This window comes from Cydia splendana, chromosome 13 (genome assembly GCF_910591565.1).
Source record: "Cydia splendana chromosome 13, ilCydSple1.2, whole genome shotgun sequence".
Taxonomy (NCBI): domain Eukaryota; kingdom Metazoa; phylum Arthropoda; class Insecta; order Lepidoptera; family Tortricidae; genus Cydia; species Cydia splendana.
In genome coordinates this window covers 12,660,302-12,687,544 of record NC_085972.1, presented here as the reverse complement: position 1 = coordinate 12,687,544, position 27,243 = coordinate 12,660,302, and the positions used below count along the sequence as shown (strand labels likewise).

The window sequence follows — 27,243 nt, the reverse complement described above, 5'->3', positions numbered from 1 at the left end:
GCGGAGGAGGCGCCGCGGCAAAATTTTGCAACACGCTGGCGCCGCGGTCCGCGCGCTGTGGCTTGAATTTAATAATACGGGTTCATTTGGCGCGCGGTTTAAAAATAATCTATATTGATTATTGATCTTATCACTACTTTCGGTAAGGCAACTAAAGCAAGCCCGGCTTTTGGGCTTGTATGGAAGTACCGCCACTGTGTCTAGTCGTCATACGTCAATTACTTTTTAGTCGTTCGCTATTAGTCTACATCGCAAACGGGCTAGAACGCAAAATGACCACATTATTTATTCCGTTTTATCTTAACTTTATAGCGATGTCGACGGAGACCCGCTTGTCCTATTCTGTGCTGTTTGGCCTTCGGCCATTTGAAGAAACCTAACGAACCTAACCTACCTATATCAAATGTGGTGATATAAAAAGTGGTCATTTGGCATTGGAACTAGACATTCGGGGAAATAGACACTCGTGGAACTAGACGATCAGGAAAATAGACATACGTGGAAATAGACAATCAGGGAAATAGACATTCGTGGAAACAGACATTTAGGGAATTAGACATCATGGACCGAACCGAACAGGACCTGTATAGAATCTATCAAAAGGGACGAGTACAAAAATTGTATAAAACCAATGAAATAAACTGATGCAAAAAACTTTATTTTGCAAGAACGGAACTTCGTTGATTGGCATAGAATATCACCACCACCTCCCGATATGTTAGCGTAATTGTTGTTAGTATTATCTCTAACGTACCAAATATACAAATATTACTTGCGTTGGACCATACCAATAAGTATACTATTAACATCCTAAAAATATATGTATGGTTTTGAGAGATAAAATCATTTAGCAATTAAATTATCGTAAAAATAAAATAAAATTTTCCGTTTATCTACTGATAAAGCAACTCCAATATTAGAAATGTATTATTACATTTTATTTTCGTTCGTTACGAATTTAGGTAATTTAAATCTTAAATAAAAACTGTTACTGTATTTGATCATATGGGCCAACACTGAGCCTAGCACCTTCCCTTCTGTAAAGTTGACTAAGAAAATGTTAATATTGTTTATTATAGGTACTCGGTCATAATCAATGCTGAAAAATATCCTTCGAGTTTTTCGAAACACAATTCACAAACTTACGTTATCGACGACGGCACAAATTTTATCATAGAGCGTTATTTCTTTTATTTTTTGCCATTTTTATTTATTATGACCTTTTTGCCACTTTTGTGTTATTTCTACTCAGAATCACTGCAGAGCTCAGAGCTCTTTCGATCCTAATGGGATAAAAAAATGTCCCAGAGTTTTTTTCCTATTGTGTTACCATTTTCCCATACACTTTGTATGGCGGTAACAAAAAGGAAAATTTGAAACTTGTATGGAAATTTTAGGACACTTTTTTCTCCTATAAGGATGAAAAGGTCTCGCGATCCTGACTAGAAATAACACAAAAGTGGGAAAAAACGTCACAATATATAAAATGGCAAAAAATAAAAGAAACGCTCAATAAGCAACCCGTTATTCGAGAGAGGCGGAAGCTCGATAGCTCAATGACAAATGAGACAACACAATTTCACACAAACCCAAAGGATATTTTACATCTCATAGATTAGCTTAATATTTTCATCAACATACATCAGTGACACAAATGACTGATCATTTATAAGCTTTACTGCATGGAGATAAGGTCTACCATTGATCAGTCAAGTGTTAGACATCTATAAATGTCCATGGCCGTGTCCAAAGGTGCCGTTTGGCGGGAGCTGCGGCCTCTGGTCATTGTTGTTGCTCTCTTCTTCGACGCCGTTGCCGTTCGTGTTTCGGTTCTCGAGTTGGTCCTGCCACATGGAGGCGTAGACGCCGCCTTGTGCTAAGAGGGCTTCGTGGCTGTGAAAGAAAATTAAAAAGTTAGCTGGTTCAAAATTGCTTTTCGGTGAAGGAAAACATCGTGAGGAAACCGGATTAATCCCAATAAGGCCTAGTTTACCCTCTGGGGTTGGAAGGTCAGAGGGCAGTCGCTTCCGTGAGAACTAGTGCCTACGCCAATTCTCGGGCTTAGTTGCCAAGCGGACCCCAGGCTCCCATGAGCCACGGCAAAATGCCAGGATAACGCGAGGAAGAAGAGATCAAAATAGTAAATTAGGAGACTTTTTTATATTTGTTTTTTCGGAATGAAATGTAGCCTAAATGCCACAGTCTCATTTGGGCCTAGGTCACTCCGTTACTTCTTCACTCTCGAGAATATATCAAATGTACAGGTCTGATTTTGAGTTTATATTAAGTTCAGCTACGTAGGTAGCTTGCAACACATGATTTTCAGTGTAAAAAATAGTAATTCTAATAAATAACAGAAAAGAAATAAAAGCACTATACATAATCTTCGTCTTTTAATGTGTTTTCATTCTTAGACAAAAAGTAAAGTTCTATTTAAACAAATAATAAATAAGTTTTTTTCCTAACTTAGCAGAGTTTGTGTTTGAGTTTCCGTAAGTTTGGGAGTCATCTGAAAATGAATACATATTGTATAATAATAAGTAAAGTGTATACTCACTTTCCTCTCTCGATGATTTCTCCCTCCTTGAGGACTAGGATCTCGTCCGCGTGGATGATGGTAGATAATCTATGGGCGATGATGAGCGTCGTTCTGTTGGCGCAGACACGCGCTAGAGCCGCCTGTAACATCATCAGTATGATTTAATCATAAAACATAAATCATTTATTTCGTGATAAACTAACATACAAACATACAGAAGTAACATTATAAGCAAATTTAAATTTAAAAACATATTTACATATTGTTTACCACGAAATGGGCTCGCCTCAGCATAATGCCGACCCGAGAGTCGGCGCTGATCTTCCAGCGAGTCCATTTGTGGGCCACGATCGTAGCTGTACGGCACGGCCTAGTAAAACTGAACGCATCCACTTGCGGTTAGTGATCCAAAAGACTCGAGCCTTCGGAGCTCTATTTTTTAGAGCTCGCCTCATCTCTTGACGCCTAAAAGGCTAAAAGCCTATTTAGCTCTTTAGCCCCCGAGCCTAGACTCTTGGGGCTAATAACCTTATTAATCCCCTAAAAAAAAGCCTTATTTAGCTCTTTAGCCCCAAGCCTAAATAAGGTTATTAGCCCCAAGAGTCTAGGATCTTAAATAGAATGAGGCTCGGGGGCTAAAGAGCTAAATAGGCTTTTCTAACCTTTTAGGCGTCAAGAAATGAGGCGAGCCCTAAAAAAAGAGCTAAAAGGCTCGAGTCCTTTGGATCACTACTTGCGGTGGCTGCCAGCGCCATCTGGCCTACGGGTGTGACAGATAACCTAAAAGACCATGCCGTACAAGGTGCATCTATTTGTCACAGCAATAATCACTACACTTTATAAAACAAAGCCCCCCGCCGCGTCTGTGCGTATGTATGTTCGCTATAAACTCAATAACTCCTGAACGGATTTTCATACGGTTTTCACCTATCATAGTGATTATTGAGGAAAGTTTAGGTATACAATTTGTTAAGGTTTTGTGTAACCCGTGCGACGCCAGGGCGGATCGTTAATTCCACATAAATAACAAATTAACAACCGGACTTGTCAGCTGGATGTATCGAGAGTTTAGCTGTTGAAAGTGTTGAAACCGATTACTATGTAGGTAATTTATTATCAGTGATTCCATTTGCTAAAGGTTCCGTCACATAGGCGTGTTTTCCGGGCGGGGCGTGAGCGTTTTATATGTAAAAGCGGCGCGCCCCGCTCACGCGCCGCCCGCAAAACGCGCCTGTGTGACGGAGACGGTATTCACCTATCCAATTTCTTTGTCCAATATTATAGCGTCTCACATTTTGCTTAATGTACCTACTTATGTTTTAAGGCCTTCGGGCTACTTGAGACGTCTTATATAGTCTAGTGAGGTGTAAGTAGATTCCCTCTGTGCCAGCAAGATTTAAGGTAGTTTTTATTTAATGCATTAATGGTGTAACCTTAACAACATTGATTGAGTAAACATAACAATCATATCATAATATATCGTCAGGTGACAAGCAAAACTCACTAATTAGTAATTACTAAAAAATAATTAAACAAAAATCAACCTTATTACTCTTATTAGAGTACTAATGTGGTTCACTATGGCTATGCCTTGAGGTGGTAATTAGTGAGTTTTGCTTGTCACCTGACGATATGTAATGCCTCGGTTTACCTACCTGTATATTCCTTTCAGTATTAGTATCCAGTGCGGACGTGGCTTCGTCTAGCAGGACGATTGCAGGATCTTTCAGGATTGTTCTAGCTATAGCTATCCTCTGCTTTTCTCCTCCACTTAGTCTCAGACCTCTCTCTCCAACCTGAGGGTCAAATAATAGGATTTAAGTTTCCAAGTCTGGAGTACAAACAGCAAAACTCTTAACTGTCCATAGGTGGACTTTATGCCTTTCGTAATAAGGTTTATAGATAGACAGTTAACAGTATGGGCGATGGTGGAGTATCCCACCAGTATGGCACGATACCATTCTCTCTCTCTCTCTCTCTCTCTCTCTCTTCCTTCCTTGCCGTATCCGGCAATGGCGACTCCATCAACAATTCTTATCCGGATTATGAAATGCCCTAATGTGGCTCGCAAAACCAAACTTTGTTTTGAAGATGCGGTCACACAATGCGCAATACCATTATGTAGGGAGGAGTATGGACATGGCAAGGGGGGACGGAAATCTTTACCAATGAAGAAAAGTGTAATTTTTTGGTCTTTTATATATAAAAATAAAAAGTTGGACCGATATTTTTTACTGTTACCAAGACTCGACACAAAAAAGTTTTACGATGACAGTCTAAAAGTATACTACATAATTATTTTCCATCGCATTTCACGGAAACTTACGAACGTGTCTTTGCTATTTCAGTCAGTCTCGATGCAAAAAGTACTGACGTTGACAGAACTAGCATGACAAATACGAACGTTTCCGAGAAGATACGAGGGAAAACAATTATGCACTACATCTGTAATCCATTGTAAACACTCATGAACTTAAGAGATTCAATTTACCTGCGTATCATATGCATCTGGGAACGTGAGTATCCTATCGTGGATATCAGCGTTCTTGGCTGCCGAGATGACATCTGCCGACGGAGCTTTCAAGTTCCCGTATTGGATGTTGTACCTGAAATAAGTTTTTGGCAAAAATTTAATTTTTGGTTCTAGCTTTTATCGCTGACTGTACTTTTTTTTCCACATGCAACTAATACTCATCCAGACAAATATAAAAACCCCAAACACAGATAGGTTGCGTTGTTTTATCACAGAGTTCCTATGGCCACCTCCTGTCTCCATCATCAGATCAGCTCGATGGTACCATAATATTGCATTGTGACCCGACTTCCATATGTATGAAAATCTTCATCTTCATCGGAAATCGGGAAGTGGGTCAAATTTAACTTGCAAGATTTGACCCTTACTAACATACATAGGTAGGTACATACATTGCAAGCATATTGCAAGTTAATAAAAAGCATGTAAAGAGAGCCTTTTGTATTTTTATTCTGTAAAGAAGGTCCAATAATAGGTTGAGGCGAACTTGGCGCGCGAGGGACCGATTACTACTCGAGCGATATAAAAAGTATGACTAATAGGTACCTAGAATATTCGCATCACCGCTGACAAGCATAACTAACTAACTATTTTGGCTCAGCGATCCAAAGAGAATCTTGGCCTCCGAAACGAGAGCGTGCCACCTGTCCCGATCCTGCGCAACTTCCTGCCAGTTACTGACGCGAAGCTGAAGCAGATCCGCCGCCACACTGTCTTCTCAGCGATACCTGGGCCGACCCACCGGACGGCTACCAGTCGACAGGCATAGAGGTGTAATTTGCCCGTTTAGGTAAGCGTACAAAAAAAATCCAAACGAACGTTATATATATAATAATACAATATTTATCATTCAAAAACATCATTTAAAAGTCAATCTACCGCCAACATAAGGAAACAACTCAAAATTTGCATTAAACTATTTTGCCTCTCTTGTGGATAAAATAAATTCGGATCAGTTTGTGAACAATCAAGACAGCCTTTACGAGCTAGTATGGTGAAAATATACGAGTAGGTACAGTCGACGTCAAAGATATATTTACACTTTTGCACCTTATTTCGTTGCAATAAGATGCAAAAGTTTAAACATATCTTTGACGTCGACTGTACCATCACGCTCCGCGATTGTTGCTCCATTTAGGGTCCTGGCTAAATCGGTTGTGCAATACTTACGCTATAGAATTTCCAATTTAGCAAGAACCCTAAATGGCATAACAATCCCGTGTGGTGACTGTAACTAACCGGACCGTGTTGTTGAACAGCACCGTGTCCTGCGGCACCACGCCGATGCTGGCGCGCAGCGAGGCCTGCGTCACCGTGCGCACGTCCTGCCCGTCCACGAGCACGGCGCCCTCGTTCACGTCGTAGAAACGGAACAGGAGACGCATCACTGTCGATTTGCCGGCGCCGCTGTGGCCAACCTGAAAGGATTAATAGTACATTATTGTCGAGGCTCGGAAGTAGCTACTTGCAGGCTGAGGATTCGTTTTAAACGGACGACCTTGGGAGTCCGTTTAATTGAATCCGAAGCCAGCAAGTAGCCTTCCAGCCGAGTCATATATAGTGCTTTTCTCAAAAAAGGTGCAAGAAATATAAATATCATAGAAATATTTTACAAAAGCAACGTTCTTACGTATATATTTTCACAGAAAAAAGTAGAAACAATTGAAAAAATTTGCATAGCCGCCTTTTTATTTTTTTAATAAAAAAATAGAAGTGTATTTTTCTGCCGAAAATACGTCAACCTATTTGAGACAGCTAAATAGTCGCGGTACTAATCATCTGTTTGGCTGTTTAATGGGCCTGTGCCTTCATTTGATATGGCCATTTCAAGTTTTAAAAAGTTTGGAACTCGACAAATAATGGAATTTGTATGCAACATTGCAGTCCCAAAATCGAGACTGCAATGTTTTTAACTTTTTAATTTTTGACTGACCATAAACTACGCGCTTCGCGACCTATTTTTTAAACGGCAAAGTCGACTTTGCCGTCCATTTTTGAGAAAAAGTCCATATCAGCGCGCAGTCGTGCCTGTGAAGCCGATGGTCCCGAGTTCGAATGCCGGTAAGGGCATTTATTTATGTGACGGCACAGATATTTGTTTCTGAGTCATGGTTGTTTTCTACGTATATAAAAAAATATATATTATATATAACCTTGTCTAAGTACCCACAACACAAGCCTTCATGAGCTTACCGTGGGGCTTAGTCAATTCGTGTAAAAATGTCCTAGTAGTATTAGTAAGTTACAATAGTCTGGTTAAGATTTAAGATAATAGGTATAATGTATAACCAAAAATGTAACAACCTTTATAGGTTAAGTAACTTTTTTTTTTTTAATATTGTGTGTTCTGTATTCGCTGTTGTGGCAATAAATACATCTTCTTTCTTTCTTTCTTTTCCTACATTATTTATTTATTTATTTATTCGCATTAACCAAGGAAGGGGTCCAAGGGACTTTAAATACTGCAATTTATTCTGATTCCCAGGATTCGAATTCCGAGATCTGCGGGACGGGGTCATCCATTAATTACGTCACACGAATTTTTAGGTTTTTGGACCCCTCCCCCCTCCTTGTCACACTTGGTCATATTTGGCAAACCCCTCCCCCCCTGGTGTGACGTCACATTTTTTCAACGAAATCGGCAAATCGAATTAAGTGTTACCAGAAAAATCTTTTTGACAAAAGAAATATTAGTAATTTTATAACCGAAACCTGATTAGGGAAGAAAATTAAACGAATAAAAACGATCGTTCCACAAACTTGTTACTTTACTGCACAGCGATTAAAATAATCTAAATAAATTTTCGGTTACTGATGAAGTTAAAGTGACGTCACAAAGTTTGTGACTCCCCCCTCCCCCTTGTCACAACATGTCACATTTTCTTGACCCCTCCCTCCCCCTAAATGTGTAATGTAATTAATGGATGACCCCGACGGTTAGATTATAAATTGAAGGCAATTGGACCATGTACAGTCACTGCAGAGATAACTGACCCCACAGCATAGAAATTTGTTTGCAGGGGGGTCGACTATCTCTGCAGCTGACTGTACTTAAAACTTTAAAAAAGCTATTCCATTTCTCAACGCATGGCACCGAATTATAAATTTCTCGGAAACTCAAATATCGGTAAAGAACGCAATCGGACTATGTATTAAATAAGTTTTAGATGGCGGAGAACTTTTCACTCCTAAAAGTGGATACATACCAAAAAGACTGACTTACCAAGACCTCTGTTTTGTCATCAGCCATTTAAAACGTAACTTTCTTCAGAATAAACCTCGTAGATGAACTGGACAATGTAGCACCTTGATTCCACCGCGGCATACAAGTAGCTTAGTCCCGTCTCGTCTTTCTCCATGTCTATGCAGTTCTTTGGGATAAAATCTGACTTACCAAAGCCACAGTGCTTCCTGGAGACACCTTAAACGTTACGTTCTTCAACACAAGCCTCTCCGGCCCGTATCCAAACGAAACATGTTTAAACTCGACGCGCCCCGCCGAATTAGTAGTTCAAAAGCCGGGCGCGTCCACGACGTCTGAATCCACTCGAAGCAGGTTGAACATGTTCTATACTGATATACTTTGGCATAAAATCAGACTTACCAAAGCCACAGTGCTTCCTGGAGCCACCTTGAAAGTTACATTCTTCAACACAAGCCTCTCCGGTCCGTATCCAAACGAAACATGTTTAAACTCGAGGCCGCCCCGCCGAACTAGTAGTTCAGGAGCGCCAGGCGCGTCCACGACGTCTGAATCCACTCGAAGCAGGTCGAACATGTTCTCCATGTCTACGAAGTTCTTTTGGATTGCTCTGTAATCAAGAAATATCTATAACTAGTAGCTCTGTGACCTTAAGACTTCGCGAATCCGCATGGCTCCGCTAGAAACTTTCCGAAATCTGAATAGACAAAAAAGATATATTTCTCACAAAATTTCACGAGAATCGGTTGAGAAATGCGACCTGTAGACGAGAACATCCGGACATACATACGAAAGCATTTTTGTCCAACCGAAACGGAGACATTCGCTAACGCTCGGTCAATTAGTAGCAGTGGAAGCTGTGGAATAACATTGTGAAGAGAGTATACATACACAAAAATGTAGCCGCAAAGGGTTGATCTCCCATAGAAAATTTTAATTTCGCGCCTTTTTCTACTGACAAGTTGGTTGTGTTTGAGTATATGTATTCCCTTGACATCAACACTTCATAATTGGACCTTGTCTTAAAACTACGTTGTTACCGCTAGGCTTACCTGTAATAAGTTCCGAACCAGTTGAGCGGTATATACAGCTGAATGATATAAGAAGCGAAGAGCACGTAGTCACCGACCGTAAGCACTTTAGTGTTGACCACCATGGATATACATAGCAGGGACCCCGTTAATAGACCTGGATAAAATATTAGAGGGCGTACTGTACACGCAGCACTCCTAACTGTACATCGTTGGACCTTATTACAAAAGGCATAATGTCCGTTGTACAGTTAACAGTGTGGCCGATGGTACCATGTGAATCCAATACACTGTAACTTTATACACTGCAACTGCAGATACAGTGTATTGGATTCACAGGGTAACTTATCTTCTACTTCAAAAATATTAAAGTTGAATCGAATTTTCCATCTTAACCCTTTTCCAGGCCGCACCAATTTACACGGTTTTCCCAAACAATCCAAATATATTCCATCCGGCTTTGATGATTAATTTGAAGACAAGTCACATTTCACGAAAGTCCAATCTAATTTGAACCTTAAATCGTAATGCTAAAGTTGAAATTGTATTAGTGCGTATGTGGTCGAGAATCGTACTATGATTGGAAAAAGGTTAAAATTCTAGATAACTTTAATTTGTTGTAAATCACAACTTTGACCCAAAATTCTTGCCTACATAGGATAAAGCAGTGGTTCGTATTATTAATGAATAAGATTTACGATCAAATACCTCCACTAATGATGATATTTTGCACCGTATTCAAGATGTTCAATGTCAATAAATTCCTGAATTCTTCTTTCTGAAAAAAAAAAAAGTAAAAATAATCATTTTAAATATATTGTCAAGTCGTAAGCTATACATATGTATATGTTGATATCACACTATAGAGAGGCCACGCACACAACAACACGACATGTCAGGACATCAAACTAAGAGCAATATTTAATTTAGAATTTTAAGAAATTTTCGTTATACTATTTTCACCTGTGTGTAATTTCAATAGCCGGGTCCACACATAGCGAGCATACGTGCGAGGCAATGTCCTCGCGTACAAAACGACCAGTGTAGACGCTCGCTCGCGTATGCTCGCTCTGTGTGGACAGGGCTATTCAATACAGTCGCCTCTCTCTAAATAAATCGCAAGACCCACAGCGTGCATTAGTTACTGACCTGATAATTAAGAATAGCATCCCGATAGCTCAAAACTTCATACGACTCTGCGCCATAGTACTTGACAGTTTCGTAATTGAGTAGAGAATCCACCGATTTGGCCTTCTGTTCGTTGTCGGCGAGATTCATGCGACGCTGGTACTTTGTCCGCCATTCCGTTACCCAGATTGTTGCAACTGAAAACAGATGGTTATTGTGTGATGTGATAATGATAGACCGAAATGTCCTCTTTTGATTTGCCTAAACGTACATCGTGCGGATACTCTGGTTGATAAAATTGACGGACCAGTGAACACGAAACACCATGACTCCAAACCAGGCATAAACCACATTGTCACAACGTACACGATAGCTAAAACCAAAGAAAATTTAAAATAGAGGCATAAATATTGTCAAAGTAAATTATTTGACGACCGGTCTGGCCTAGTGGGTAGTGACCCTGCCTGCGAAGCCGATGGTCCTGGGTTCGAATCCCAGTAAGGGCATTTATTTGTGTGATGAACACTAGTATTTGTTCCTGAGTCATGGGTGTTTTCTATGTATATAAGTATGTATTTATCTATATAAGTATGTATATCGTCGCCTAGCACCCATAGTACAAGCTTTGCTTAGTTTGGGGCTAGGTTGATCTGTGTAAGATGTCCCCAATATTTATTTATTTATTTATTTATTTATTTATTTATGTACATTTACTGCCATCTTTCGACACAAATTATTAAAATTTTTAGAACGCCATTTGACTTTAATCCTTATTATTTCACCTGATATGTGTTAAATTTGTTAAATATCAAAAAGTATCGCCATCTACTCTAGAGTACGCCAAATGTATGGCGCTATCGCTAAAAAAGATGGCCCTGTACTGACGTTGACTGAAGTAGCATAACAAACGTTCGCAACGTTTCCGAGAAAATACGATGGAAAACAATTATGCACTACATCTTTAACTATATCCACAAATAGTCAATTTTATTTGAAACAGGATGTATAAATGCTTTTAGTCTATGGTACAGGTACTTACATATGTAAAGAGCCATCGTCACAAACACAATAAGTCCGAACCAGGCATTAAATATCGTGACAAAATAGACGATAGCTATGACTATATCCACAATAGTCGGTGTGATTTGAAACAGGATGTAGGAAAGCAGGTTATCTATGGTATGTACTTACATATGTAAAGAGCCATCGTCACAAACACGATAAGTCCGAACCGAAATTAAATATCGTGACAAAATACACGATAGCTATGACTATATCCACAATGGTCGGTGTGATTTGAAACGGGATGTAGGAAAGCAGGTTGTCTATGGTATGTACTTACATATGTAAAGAGCCATCGTCACAAACACGATAAGTCCGAACCAGGCATTAAATATCGTCACAAAATACACGATAGCTATGACTATATCCACAATGGTCGGTGTGATTTGAAACAGGATGTAGGAAAGCAGGTTGTCTATGGAATCCGTGCCTCGGTCCATAACTCGCAGTACTTCGCCGGTCTTGCGTGATAAGTGCCAGCGGAGAGGTAGGCTGTGGAGATGCCTGAATAATTCCAACTGGAAAAAAAATCAAGGTATAATAATAACGGCATACTTTTAGGCCGGTATATATGAAGATTGAAGTCTGAGCGTAGTGAGAGATACTAAGGTATCTTATTTCAGACGTTATAATCCTTACATAATTGTAAAATGGTGTAAAACTGTTTGTTATCAATAACCGCTTACAGCGCTCGAGTCTCGTAATAACTACCTACAAATGGCAAGTAGTAGTAGGATAAACTACTCAGTAATTGGCACTGAAATGTATCAATTGTTAGCATCTTTTTACGAAAACTACCACTACTGCCTTAAAATAAGGTTGAAAGTGCCAACCATTAGTGGGGTGCCAAGAAAAAAAAACCGGGCAAGTGCGAGTCCGACTCGCGCACGAAGGGTTCCGTACCATAATGCAAAAAACGGCAGAAAAAAACGGTCACCCATCCAAGTACTCACCCCGCCCGACGTTGCGTAACTTCGGTCAAAAATCACGTTTGTTGTATGAAAGCCCCACTTAAATCTTTATTTTATTCTGTTTTTACTTTTAGTATTTGTTGTTATAGCGGCAACAGAAATACATCATCTGTGAAAATTTCAACTGTCTACGGTTCGTGAGATACAGCCTGGTGACAGACGGACGGACGGACGGACGGACGGACGGACAGCGGAGTCTTAGTAATAGGGTGCCGTTTTACCCTTTGGGTACGGAACCCTAAAAACCATGTCACCGTAAAATTGTAAAAACTCGTCAGTTTACATCTCGCTAGTTAAATTATAAACTGACGGTAGGGAGATTATTACCTACGTTAGATTGTAAACTAACGGATGCACAATCGTACGATGTCGTATTATATATTTTAGCTACCTATTCGTCGGCTGAGAATACGTTTGTGCCATATCCATTTTTGAGAAATTTTGTTTTTTAATTATTCCTAAAATACCAAAAAATATGCTATAATTGACACTAATCGGTTTTTGATAAAAACCATTTTTGAAAAATGTTGTGCCATATCCGCAATTTACTATAGGATAATTACACTCTGTCAACAGAAAATTATCACAAAAGTGTGACATATCCACAACTTTTGTGTCATGTCATACATTATGCGTTTAACATTTACTCATCAAAACGGATATGGCAAAAATAAAAATTCTTTTATTTCATGATTACCACTGTATTCACTATATTTGTTTGGTACTATAAATAGTAAACATATATGCCTAAATGATATATAAGTACGTTCAATATTTCCTAAATGTAAAACTTTTCGAAAAATATTTTTTTTTTGCTTCGTTTCGCTCTCTTGCAAACCATGTATGTGGCGTATGGCACAAACGTATTCTCACCCGACGTATTGACGTCTCTGAAGACCATCCATAATTAAAAAAAAACAACGGGTTGCACTCCAGGAGTGCCGGCAGAAGTGAAAACTCAATGACATTGTAACAGTTTTTCGATCAGGTCACGTGTCCGTCTTACGAATTTTACGTCTTACGGTCACGTGACCTGTCGCGAGTTTAACATTTTTTCCCCATCACAAAAAGTGCACAGCGCCGCTAAACAAGTTTTCACTTCAAAAATATAATCACCTGTAACTCCCTAGTGGTGTACTGTTGCACCCGAATCCACAAGAACGTCCTAAGGTTATTGATGAAGCCCATACCGCCGGTGCCGCCGCCTTGCAGGAACTTGAAGAACACGTAGATAAGCACTAGGTCCCATCGGAATAGAATCGGCGGTATTGATATACTATCCACTGCGAAAAAATGGACAAAACTTAATATAAGGTTTTTATAAACAACAGGCACAAACACATTAATACAGTAAAATTATAGATTTTTTGCAGGCTTGTTTATGATGTTGGTCCAATGAATAATCCAAGTTTGTGACCTCGAGCGCCGAACGCAACTTTGTCAAAAATCTAATAAACCGCAATTTTTTTTAGATTTGGGCGATTATAACCCTGAAGTACTAGTTTTTGATAGTAACTTCCTAGGGCGTTTTTAAAGTAGACTAAATTTGCTACAATAAGACATAGAATTGTCTCTGTACATCTAATATTTTCCGAGATAAAGCCTTTCAAAATTTTATAATTTTACGTCAGTTCTTAGCTATAATATAAGAGCTAGGTTGGTAATTTATATGGAATTCATCACCGGCACGTTCTACAAAATATTTATTTCCCATAAAAAAATGTATGAAAATTTTTTTTGAAAAAATATTTTTTTTAAGGAAAATAAATATTTTGTAGAACGTGGCGGTGATGAATTCCATATAAATTACCTGCCTAACTCTTATATTACACCTAAGAACTGATGTAAAATTATAAAATTTTGAAAGGCTTTGTCTCGGAAAATATTAGATGTACAGAGACAAATCTAGTGTCTTATTGTAGCAAATTTAGTCTACTTTAAAAACGCCCCAGGAAGTTACTACCAAAAACTAGTACTTTAGGGTTATAATATAAAAAATTGCGGTTTATTCGATTTTTGACAAAGTTGCGTTCGGCGCTCGAAGTCACAAACTTGGATTATTCATTGGGCCAACATCATAAACAAGTCTGCAAAAAATCAGAACTACCGGATTTGACGCAAAAGAGCCAGGTTACAAAATTCGACAAAGTTACTGGATTACATCAGAGTTGGGCAAACATTAACTTGAATAAGAATAAGAATAAAAACAGAAATTTTATTCTTATTCAAATCGATTTGAATTAGAATTATTCTTGCACTAGTTATTTTAGAATAAAATTAAGGTGATTAAATCATGTGACTTTTATTTTAAATGCGGAATAAAAGACGGAATAATTATTCTAGAAGTGGGGCTATTCTAACTAAGGTTTTATTCAATTAAAATGTTATTTAGAATTAAGTTAATTTTTGTAGTACAATTGGTTATATTTGGTAAGTTGATTTTCACTCTTTTATTTAAAAGTCGGATTGATTTGATATTTGTTATTATAGTTTAGGTATAGTACACATTGAAGAGTTCCGCTATACACTATCTAGTTCTATCATCCGATCAGGGTGCTTAGCCAACATGCCAAACGTTGACGCTCCGTAGAGTTGCGCATAGTCTCTCTCTATCACTCTTACATATTAGTGCGATAGAGAGACAGATAGCGTTTCGTTGTCGTAGCACTCGTAGCGCAAACGATTGGGTGCGTAGCTAAGATGCCAATTTTTGTTTTTAATTTAATAACCAAATCATTAGGACAATTTAGGTGTTTCTAGCGCTTTCTGTCTCTATCACTCTTACATATTAGTGCGATAAAGAGACAGAGATACCGTTTCGTTCTCGTAGCGCAAACGATTGGCATATTGGCTACGCACCCAAGGTGCCTAGCCAAGATGCCAATTTTTGTTTTTAATTTAATAACCAAATCTTTGGGTACAATATAGCTGTTCAGGGGCCTAGCCAATATGCCAATCGCTTGCGCTCCAACAACGACGCGCTTTCTGTCTCTATCACTCTTACATAATTATTAGTGCGATAGAGAGACAGAGATAGCGTTTCGTTGTCGTAGCGCAATCGTTTGGCATGTTGGCTACGCACCCAATGTGCCTAGCCAAGATGACAATTTTTGTTTTTAATTTTGTTTTTTCAATTTTTGTTTTTAGTTGTTACGACAAAGAAACGCTATCTTTGTCTCTCTATCGCACTAATATGTAAGAGTGATAGAGAAAGAAAGCGCTTCGTTGTTGGAGCCCAAACGATTGGCATGCTGGCTAGGCCCCCAAAACAGCTAAATTTACCTAATGATTTGGTTATAAAAATAAAAACAAAAATTGGCATCTTGGCTAGGCACATTGGGAGCGTAGCCAGCATGCCAAACGTTTGCACTACGACAACGAAACGCTATCTTTGTCTCTCTATCGCACTTATGTAAGAGTGATAGAGACAGAAAGCGCTTTGTTGTTGAAGCGCAAGCGATTGGCATGTTGGCTAGGCCTCCAGAACAGCTAAATTTACCTAATGTTTTGGTTATTAAATTAAAAACAAAAATTGTCATCTTGCCTAGGCACCTTGGGTTCGTAGCCAATATGCCAATCGTTTGCGCTACGACAACGAAACGCTATCTCTGTCTCTCTCTATCGCACTAATATGTCAGAGTGATAGAGACAGAAAGCGCTTCGTTGTTGGAGCGTAAGCGATTGGCATGTTGACTAGGCCCCCAGAACGGTTAAATTTACCTGATGATTTCATTATTAAAATAAAAACAAAAATTGGCATCTTGGCTAGGCACCTTGAGTGCGTAGCCAACATGCCAATGGTTTGCGCTATTTCAACGAAACGCTACCTCCGTCTCTCTATCGCACTAATATGTAAGAGTGATAGAGACAAAGCGCTTCGTTGTCGGAGCGCAAACGACTGGCATCTTGGCTAGGCCCCTAGACCAGCTAAATTGAACCTAATGATTTGGTTAGTAAATTAAAAATAATACGGTTACTGAAACTATGCGTTATGCGACAGTCAATTTGTAAGATTTTATTCCATAAAATAGGTATAAATTAGACAAGAGACTAACTACTATTACATCTACCTAACTATACGTAATTCGTACCTATACGGTACCCGGACTAGATTTTTATTCGTGGAATATTATTTCGATTAAAAATCATGATTATATTTATTTGATTAAGAATAAGTTATTCTCGTTCAATTTTTTCTCATACGAATTATTCCCGACCAAAATTATTTGAATATTTTTGACGGGAATAAAATCGAGATGATTTTATTCCTACGAATTCTTATTCAAATAATGATTTTATTCTTGAATGCCCAACACTGGATTACATACTGTGGAGGTATTTGAGTGTGCTCCTGGAATACCAGTAGCTTTTCCATTCAAACAGTACACGAACCAGGCATTCCTTTTTCTATCGATCATCATAGTGCAGGCAGCATTTGCTAGGTGGAATGTCACAATCTAATGTAATGACATAATTTCAAATGGACAATTTTCCACGACATCGTGAAATGAAGTTTTAAGTAGCTACAGGTGTGTAAGTGTAAGTCAAATTTGGAAAACTCGACGGAAGATTTTACTTTTGTGATTTAGATTTGAGTTAAATTTGTAATATGATAGTGTAATATTCAGCAAAGAAAATAACAAAAGAAGTTCGTTAACAGGTAGCTGAAAGACACAGTAAGGTACAGCATCCATCCATTCCTCTCCTCGGCAGTCTGTACAGTAAACAGTAATAAAAGTGTACTCACCTATATATTTACTGTAAATAGGCACAAATAGATTGATCACACGGCCAGAGATGAGCAATAGAATGCAGATGAGCACATTAAATTGCAACAGACAACTCTTCTTCGGCCATAAGTACGGCATGAGAGTGCGAAGCTTGCTGAATACATTGCGGAATGTGGACTGGTTCTCGACCTGAAATATTTATTTTTAATTTATTTCTAACATACACAATAAACAAACTTTACAGCCTTGGTATTTCGCCAAACTGCAGAACAGTTTGTTGGCGAATTTACACACTTATAGTTCGTTTTTTTTTTTCATTAGAAAAAAGATAAACAATCTTGACGTGTCTCTTTATTGAAAAACACGTTTGAAAAATAAGTCACGGCAAATATGTAACAATTATGAATCATATACGATTATTTACATTCTTTTGCTTTCATAAGAAATAGTTAATTTGAATAAGCGTTTTTCAATTAAGACACATCAAGATCGCGTAGTCTGTTTCTACTCTAATGCTAAAAAAAACGAACTATAATAACTTATAGTACCTATTAAAAGCTTTTTTCGAGTTTAGCCCATTTCATATGTTTTAAGGTAAGTATGGCGAATTCCCTACGAAAGCCTCACTAACTGCTAGCGTGCATTCGAAAGTTTTGGTGCCTAGCGCATTTGTCAGATCTGAACACACTTCAAAAGTACTGTTTCATAGAGAAAAGTGAAAATAAAAACTAGAATAGAAAAAAAAAACATAATTCGGGCGAACTCTGACGGTGTGTGAACAGCGATCAACGACTAACAGGTACCTACTAGGTATCTTCTCTTTTATTGTTTTACAATTTTTAAGTTTTAAATATTATCGGATTTATTAATTTGCTGAGCGAGACAATAGTCTAGCTAGTTAATTCCATACAGGGCTGTGTGACAACTGTCTTAGCAGAATAGCCATCATTTATCTAATCCTAAACGAAAAATTATACATTAGTTATTGTGTCTTCATTACGTTGTTTTAGCATGTTTAATTGAGTTTAGTCTATTTTGTTTAGTTTTGAGTTTAGACTATAATTATTTTTATGAAATTTACACGAATGGAGCTTCAGAGGATGTTCAGAGGGCAAAAATATTCTCATTTTAGAATGAAAAAAAGTGTTATAAAAAAATATCTCACAGGTGGAGAAGTGTAGTAAAAATGTTCCATTCCCATTTCTTACGTTTCAGTAAACAGTCTGGAAATATACATACATCTTAGTTAGTACAACAAAAAACAGTACAAAAAAATCTGTTAGATTTGTATCGAAAATTAGGAAGTTGTATTGGTTTCTCAGACTGTTTACTCACCTTATTTTTCCAAATTTTAAATATATTTCATAAAGAAACATGGGGGAAACAATAAATAACCTGATTAACATCTTTTTTGAAATCTCCTGATAATACTTTAATGTGATTTTGATATGGACATGACATCTTAACCTAAAACGTAAACTAAATAAAATAAACTAATCTGGCAGTTGACATAACATCAAACAACTTTTTCTATAAAGTTCACAAATGGACTAGAAAACTTGTTGCATTTTCCATGTAGGTAATATACCAACATAATTGCTCTTGCACACGGTGCACTCTTGTGCAGTTTGTGATATAAATAGGCCCACTGATAACCAGTTCGCCGGACGATATCAGCCTGTCAGTAAAACGCAAAAAATGACAGCTCCGAACAACTGACCGGCTGATATCGTCCGGCGATCTGGTAATCTGTGGGCGCCTTAACGCAGTGTCCAGCCGTATAAAAACGCAAGACACTCTTGAAGGCAACTAACCCTATTACAGGATTTCTCAAACTTCAAAATCTTAATCAAAAGAAAGTCTGGTTAAAGATACTTGTCGCTTGTCGCGAACCCTTTCGCATACCGCACTTTGAGAACTCCTGCCCTATTACTTGCACTGCCGCGACTATTCGGCAAAACTTATACGGATATAGGTAATTATTGGCATCTAGAAAACTTGAACCCGGTAGATGGGCTTGGTCTACTCTATTTTTGGAAACTCCTCTAATATTTCAAGGTAACCTAATTACAGTAATACTTAGTCTAACTAGAGCCAACTTTAACTTACCCTAGGCGGGATGAGCCTCCGCTGGTCGTCCTCCGCCAGGTGCTCAAACTGGTGCATGATACCGGGCGCCTTCATTCCAAGAATAAACATGATCATGCATGACACGTATCGGCCCACGAATAGAGACATCTCCAAACGGTCTTGAAGACTGAAACGAACAGATTTTACAACGCGTATGCTTTGAATGTGCTTCTTTTTAAGGACCACAAACATAGAATTGACATACGGCTTTTAATACACTCGTTTAGAATTGCTTTCTAACTTTAAGTCTTCCCATCCAAATATTAAAAAAACACAATCGTAAATATGTACACATTTGGTCACCTAATCTCAACATTATGAATTAAGTAACTTTAAAGTTTAAATTAAAGTACAGTCTGGCTACGACATAACATATACATGTTATGTCGTAGCCAGACTGTAGAGTTAACCATTTCATGAAGCTGGGGCCGCTCGGCTTGGCAAAACTGGCTTTATTCTTTTTCAATATTCTTTAAGCCATATAATCTATCACTACACCTTATAAAACAAAGTCCCCCGCCGCGTCTGTTTGTGTGTTTGTATATTCACGATTAACTCTAAAGGTAATGAATGGATTTTCATGCCGTTTTCACCTATCAATAGAGTGATTCTTGAGGAAGGTAAGTGTATAATTTGTTAAGGTTTACCCGTGCGAAGCCGGGGCGGGTCGCTAGTAGTATAAAAGAGAACTTACTTTTTCAAATGCCACCACCACCCCTCCTTATTCAAATTGAGGAAGGACAGGTTCTCAGACACAAAGATCAGCGCCCAGAAGACCAATAGCACGAACCCGTGGCCCCGCGGCGGGACGGATGGCAGAAGGAACCGCCTTTCCAACACAGCCAGGTATGCTGATAGTGGGAACATCACTACTGTTATTACCATTGCTAGAATCTGGAATTTTTAACAAATTAGGATTAAGAGTAAGTACAGAGGAACTATGACAGTGCATGTTACGACACCTTTCGTCTACGTTTGTTTAGGATTCTGCTCCCATTTTCAGTAGAATTTCTGCATTTATTTGGCAGTTATTAAAGAACAAATATTTTTGCTCTATACAACGTGACTGAGTTTGAATTGACCTGACGATTTTAGTACCTACCTAACCCACACACATCGAAAATCATACGAAAGGTTAAGAAAATATTTGCCTTTTGTATTCAAAGCACCGTAACATACATTACATTTTTTTAATCATTTTTGGGGGTGTATAATGTTAAAACTATCATACACTTGTTATAACGCCATTTGATGTATTATTGTATGTTATAATGTAATTTTTATTATACGTTTCCTTTATTATATAGTGATTTCATCTAAACTTTCATTGATATAATGCCTAATGTAATATAATTTTCAAATAGTTTATTAGGGTGGTTCAAAAAACATTTTTTTTTTATTTTCCTACGGGGTACCCCCTTATTTTGTTACACTTATTATGCTGATAAAATACACCAAGTTTCGTTATTTTATCTCAACTACAAGGGGGTGCTACAACACTTTGAAATTTTTCAAAGTTGTATGAAATCCAAAAAAAAAAGTTTTTATTATTCAGAATTTTATTTAAGTATCTGGTTTCACACTATTTGCACATGTGATTTATAAGTTTTTAAGTAGAAAAACATTTTTATTTCTATTTTTTATAATTTTTCAAAAGTAAGATTTTTTGAATTTCGCCTAAAAAAGTCATAAAAACTAGAAATAAATTTTTTTTTTACTTAATAACTTTTAAATCACACTTTCAAATAATGTGAAAACCACTACTTACATAAAAATCTAAAAAAAAAATAAAAATCTTACTTTTGAAAAATTATAAAAAATAGAAATAAAAATGTTTTTCTACTTAAAAACTTATAAATCACATGTGCAAATAGTGTGAAACCAGATACTTAAATAAAATTCTGAATAATAAATACTTTTTTTTTTGGATATCATACAACTTTGAAAAATTTCAAAGTGTTGTAGCACCCCCTTGTAGTTGAGATAAGATTACAAAACTTGGCGTATTTTGTCAACATAACAAGTGTAACAAAATGAGGGGGTGCCGCTTCTTCTAACTAGAGTTTGAATTTTTCCCATACAAACGTGAACCACCCTATAGTTTATAGACATGTTTTATAATGACATTTGTTATATTATATTTTTGTATAACGTAATACTTCATACAATTTTATCAAGTATAAATACATATATCGTATAACATTTTTTGTCATATTTCATTTAAGTACTGATAACGTAAAGTTTTTCATACTTTTTATAACTAGTACGCAGGCCTACTGCTTTTGCTAGCTATTTTATTCTAGAGAGGTCGCAGTTCTAACCTAACCTATTTTTTCACGGATTTCGTTCTGCGGGGACCGCAGTTCAAACCTAACCTAAACCACTTTTTTGATAGAATATTTTATTCTACGGAGGGTCAAAGTTCTAACCTAACCTAACCCTCCTTTTGTTAGGTAGTTATTCGTTTGTGCGGAGTCGCAGTTCTAACCTAACCTAACCCATTTATGTCATGCAACTATTATGCTACATAAATTATTATGTGATGTCACTTGTTATAAGAAATAATATGCTTTAGAGTATGTAATAATTATGGCAATGTATATTAGACGAAGTGTAAATATACCTTATGACCATTATACCAATAATAACATTATGTATACCGTGAATTAGGTATTACGGTAGTATGCCATTTATTACGTTATTCAAAATAACGTTATATCAAACTATAATATATGACAAGTAATTATAACAAATGTAATGCACCCCATTTTTGGGGAAGGAGTTAAGCATATTTCCTGAATACCAGAAAATTATCGCCTCTTTATCGTATTTCCTCTGAATTCATTAATTCGGCAAGATCGGTACCTACCTAAAGTTAATTATTTTATTCAGGAGACGGGAACTTAAGTAGGTACCTATTAACGGGAAAGGAAAATAGCGGCTGAATAATGTAACCTACTACACTTTTAACACCAAGATTTCAGATTATAATGATCATGAACATGTTATAAAAATAGTTTTATTTCCGTAGTCATCATTATAATAATTTTACGGTTTACTACGCACGCACCTAGACTCACCGACACACACATTGTTTGATGTGAGGGACCTAAAAATGACGCAGTTTATTTGCGCCATTATTATAATAGGTATTTACGGTGCTGTCTTGAGCTGACGCGAATGGATAGACTAAAAGTTGAATAATAAATAGTTTATCAAACATGCGGGGAAATATTGTCATTAAGTTCGAAATAATAGGTCGCGAAGCATCGTGTTACACGGGCTTAAGCCAAGCGCGCCGGCAATAGACTTTCATACATTGCCGGCCGAGATCAACAAAGTAACCTTGTCCGAGCGTCTTGTGCCACGTCGTACATTGAAAGTTTGGGTTATTATTCGTTTTAGGTTATATTTCCACGTATTTCACGAGAAAAGCATTAGTTACCGGGTTAGGAAAATAATTACCGGCCTTGTGTTAAGATACCTGCTTCGCTTTCGGTCGGCAGTTCTCTATTTCCCTACCATTGTAGTAATGTCTATTCTAGTCTAGTCTATTTTATTTGAGTGATGTTTGTTTATTTGTATCTTACCATATATCCATATATCTGGCCTCCTTTGAACACGAACGCTTGTAATAGGAACCTCGCCACAGCTAACACCGGCACGAACAGCGTAAAAAGTATCTGTACACAAAATAGTCGCGAGGATCGTACATCCATAACCTCCGTCGCATATCTGGAAATAAGTACATACATATTAATATTATGTTTCAGGAACTACCTGAGCCAGGAGTTAAGCTGTGTGTCACGACGCCCCGTAACGTCAAGAATAAGTACGCTTACATCGTCAGCTCCAGATTTTAGAACTACGATTTACAAGGGAGTTGGATAAATAGAATATCGTCACTAGTACTTTGAAAAAAACTCGTATCTTGTTCTGTTAATGAAAGGGAAAATGTAGTAACTATGTATTGGATGCATATAGAGTTACTGCGTTTCAACATTGATTAGCAGGGGAGAGATACGATATTTTTTCAAAGTAGTCACGATATGTAAAGATAGTCGCACTTGAAAAAGTTTAGAAACCCCTGGCCTAAGCAGCAGGTGGACGAAAATTATAGCAGAAGAAGTTGCTAAGCGGGCGAGGTGTTCAAAATTACCTTGACGCGCTCTTATTCTCTCAAATATCATTTTGAACACCTCGCCCGCTTAGCAACTATTGCTGCTGATTGTACTAGATGAGTTCAAATTTAAAATAGTACCTAGTGTTGATTGGCTAGAAATTTAATATTGTAGCCACATATTTGATCGCTCAAGTAGATGGCACTATACGGCTTTGTACATTTCTGCGGTAACAAAGTTGTTAAGAGCTACCTAACATATGATAATCCAGTCGGCAAGATACTGTCGCGGCGCTCCTGTAGGTACAGAGGGCTTACCGTGAAAACCGGAATTCGCAAATTGCGAGGATCTTTCTCTTTTATTTACTCCAGTGAAGGCGTAATTAGAGTGACAGAGAAAGATGCCCGAAATTTGCGAACTTCGATTTTCGCGGTTATAGCCCAGCTTACTAGTTACACCGAAAAAACGTACTTCGGCTGTCCAATTTGCGTCTACAATATTTTGCATTGTTTTACGCGTTTTACTATTCTACCTATGGTAGAGTAGTTTAAAAAAACAGATTGTTTCATGTAACTTGCCTGAAACAACGCTACACCATAGCTTGAGCAACACACATGTGTCGTAATAATAAGGTCGTCGAAAAGAACCCACGTCGACGAAAAGAAAGGAAGGCTAACAACATTTAAAAAGTTTTTTGTAAGTCCTGTACAAGTGGAATCCGAGAATTTATGATAGTCGAATTCGAATGTCATTGTACTCATTGTCTTAGCGTAAAATGTGAACTATAATTAAATACTTGACAGCCCATCCTTTAAACAACTAATCATACATACATAATAAAGTAGAGGCGTAGGTATGAAATCGAATCTATTATGTGCGCAAACCGCCCCTTGTATTGTTAGAAATGGTGAAATACGTAATTGATGCGTCACGGGCAGAAGTAGTTAAGTATGATATGTTTGTTTATTTAGCCATCAACCAACCGCTTTTGTTTGTTAAAAATGGCGTTTTAGTAGATACCATCGTTCAATGTTAACTACTGACGATTAACCTAAACCTTCTTATTACGTCGAGCACTCAAAAATCCCGCGCACGACCGGTCCCGCGTCCGCTGCCTGTGTATATTCATAAATAAAAACCGGACAAGTGCGAGTCGGACTCGCCCACCGAGGGTTCCGTACTTTTTAGTATTTGTTGTTATAGCGGCGACAGAAATACCTACATCATCTGTGAAAATTTCAACTGTCTAGCTATCACGGTTCATGAGATAAATACAGCCTGGTGACAGACAGACGGACAGTGAAGTCTTAGTAACAGGGTCCCGTTTTTACCCTTTGGGTACGGAATACCCAAATCTAAATAGGCAAATCCTCTTCTATCACCATTATCAGATAATTCATAAATCAGATATATATTAATTTCCTTTGATAGAAACTGGAATGCTGTATGACGATTATGCAAAAATTATTGATAGCGCATGATGCGCATGAACCGGTTTATCAATTTTACACGTCACTGAGATAAGAAATCAGCTCGTAAATGTAATCTGTACACACCATTACACATGCCTTAAAAAATCTGAGTGTTGCGTTTAGTATGAGTATCTGAGGTTATACTCGTACTAAAAGCAATACTCAACTGCCCAATAATCGTTCTTACATCTTTGCTTATAAGGTTTAAGAATTATCAGATATATGTGTGGATGATAACTTTTCATTTGAATCAGATTCGGCACACTCTGCAATTAGGCACTCAAAAATCTGTGCAATCATGCACCCTAAATTTCCGAGTATAGTCGTTTTTTAGATATTTCCGGGTTCAAAATATAAACTACACTTTTCCGTTCACACCCTCTTAAGTGACCATCAATGGACCTTACGTCTTTGGAATATGGTTTACAATTTACGAATATTCAGTTGACCATTAACTGAACGTTGGACTGTGTTTGTTTAGATTTTATCTGTTTAGGGCTATTGATTGCAAGAGATAAATGTTCCTACGTGACTTGTTTAAAGTAAATATATCTTATCATATAGTATAAACATCTTGACTATATATAAACTGATGTATGACATAACATCTTCATTCAGTAGGAGATAACTGTATGTATGGTCCGTCAGATAATTATTCAGCTATGAATGTATAAATAGTATGCAATTATAAGACATGATAATGTTTGATAAGTTCTATTTCAAACAATCATACTTCAGTTTATTATAATGGGCTATTATAATGTGTTAGTGAATGCCTTGTTAGGGCAAGGAGATCAATAATAATTGTTATTTAATTGTGTCAATTTAATTAATGTATTGTGGTATAAAGCACTAATAGTGCATCATCATTTAAAGAACTATTTAATATAGTAATTTGTCACTCTATATTCACTGATTTCTCTATCAGCATTCAGCTTAGATAGATAGATAGATAATTTATTCATTCATACCCACAACACACATGGCATTGAAAAGTACAAGATAAGAACATGCAAAACAACTTAATTACTAAAAACTATTAACTATTACTTTATTAAGCCATGTGTCATGGCACAGAAAATGCGCTGGCTCAGCGTTGCTCAGCAGCTTCTTAATTTCGTAAAAACTTTTTCAAGCAACTTTTTCATCTAACCGCGTAAGGCCCATGGTCCTACCTTTACCACTAAATACTTCAATGTAATGAAAACCATTTTGCATTGGAACAGAGTTGCATAGATTTTATTTCAATCATTTTCAATACAAATGAAAGTCATTTCTTTCACCATTGATTTCAAATCAGTTTTTGTCAACTAATTGTTATTCAAACTTGAATTAATCAACCATGCCCTGTCACCAGGTTACTCTGAAGATTAATTAGCTTTAATATTGTTTTCGGTTGCCGCAATAGTTACTCATGAAATAAAACTATTGAAACTGGTGTCACCCGTTGACCACAAATGCTGTAAAGGGTTCGAAATGTCGAGATGTAGTATGAATTCAATATATGCAATATAATCCGTTACAATACTTTTATTTCATTAATTAGCTTTATTAATTATTTCAAACAAAACTTACCTTTTATACATAATGACTTGTATTAATCCGAAAACGAGTAGAAATCCACCAATGAACACTGCAGAAGCAGTTTCCATAAAACATTGGGAAATTCCATGGTCCACCCATATTTCCCCCAAAGTAACATTTGGGGGGCAGTATTCCATCATGTTTCTGAAATAAATAAATATAGTGACGAGTCAAAGTTGTTTTAATTACCTACTAGTGTAGTGTTCATGACAAAACCATTTTGGGAATTTCAGAATGTTTAAGTTTTACTTGATATTTCAAGGATATTGCAATCATTCGCTCTTGCACGTGTTTATTAATATAAACTAAAGAAAAACGTGGGTTCCCAATCATGTTATCCTAGTATTTTAAAGTTTTGCTATATTTATCCTGCTATTAAAGTATGGTAGGTGCAAATAGCAGATTGCGTTTAACCTTAAGCATATTAATGTAAATGAACTCTCAGCTTCTAATACTTTATTACATTGAATGAGAAACAGATTTTGGTTAAATATTTTGTTAATAAATACATAAATAAAGAGACAAGCTTCGCGCCGGACAACATAAAACCAATGTTATTGTAAGAAAGTCCCAACGTAATACTTACAATAATATTTGAAAAGCCGGGTCAACAGCGCGAATCTTTTCCTAAAGCGCGTGTGTAAAAAAATACTTAATCACGATTTCATTACGAATTCAATACGAATGAAACTAAAAATCGAATTGTAATTAGTGACAATGACAATCTGCTTGACAATCAA

General features: G+C 37.2%; 1 protein-coding gene across 3 annotated transcripts; it reads right to left on the bottom strand.

Moving 5' to 3' along the window:
* Positions 1–1,493: 1,493 nt before the first annotated feature.
* Positions 1,494–27,243, bottom strand: LOC134796087 (ATP-binding cassette sub-family B member 6). Of its 3 annotated transcripts, XM_063768034.1 has the most exons (18): positions 27,090–27,243; positions 26,495–26,647; positions 22,917–23,061; positions 20,021–20,220; positions 19,306–19,453; positions 17,214–17,385; positions 13,583–13,749; positions 11,776–12,013; positions 10,455–10,630; positions 10,014–10,083; positions 9,327–9,462; positions 8,704–8,884; positions 8,467–8,493; positions 6,312–6,490; positions 5,031–5,145; positions 4,195–4,335; positions 2,558–2,679; positions 1,494–1,893 (listed from the first exon to the last, which is right to left on the bottom strand). In XM_063768034.1, the coding sequence occupies exons 2-18, from the start codon at positions 26,641–26,643 to the stop codon at positions 1,725–1,727; spliced, it is 2,535 nt and encodes an 844-aa protein (XP_063624104.1). In that variant the 5' UTR covers positions 26,644–26,647; positions 27,090–27,243; the 3' UTR covers positions 1,494–1,724. The 3 variants fall into 3 exon arrangements, with proteins under 3 accessions (XP_063624104.1, XP_063624102.1, XP_063624103.1); XM_063768032.1 differs by lacking the exon at positions 8,467–8,493 and having other exon boundaries at positions 1,495–1,893; positions 8,677–8,884; XM_063768033.1 differs by lacking the exon at positions 8,467–8,493 and having other exon boundaries at positions 1,495–1,893; positions 8,677–8,884; positions 27,086–27,239.

Bases quoted from the DNA above. Each gene is read 5' to 3' on its own strand.
- LOC134796087 (XM_063768034.1), bottom strand. From the start codon at position 26,643: ATGATGGAATACTGCCCCCCAAATGTTACTTTGGGGGAAATATGGGTG. The intron at 12,014-13,582 runs GTGATTATATTT...TTTTTTTTCCAG, and splicing joins ACACCACTAGGGAGTTACAG to TTGGAATTATTCAGGCATCT. The intron at 8,885-9,326 runs GTAAGCCTAGCG...TCTTGATTACAG, and splicing joins TGGTTCGGAACTTATTACAG to AGCAATCCAAAAGAACTTCG.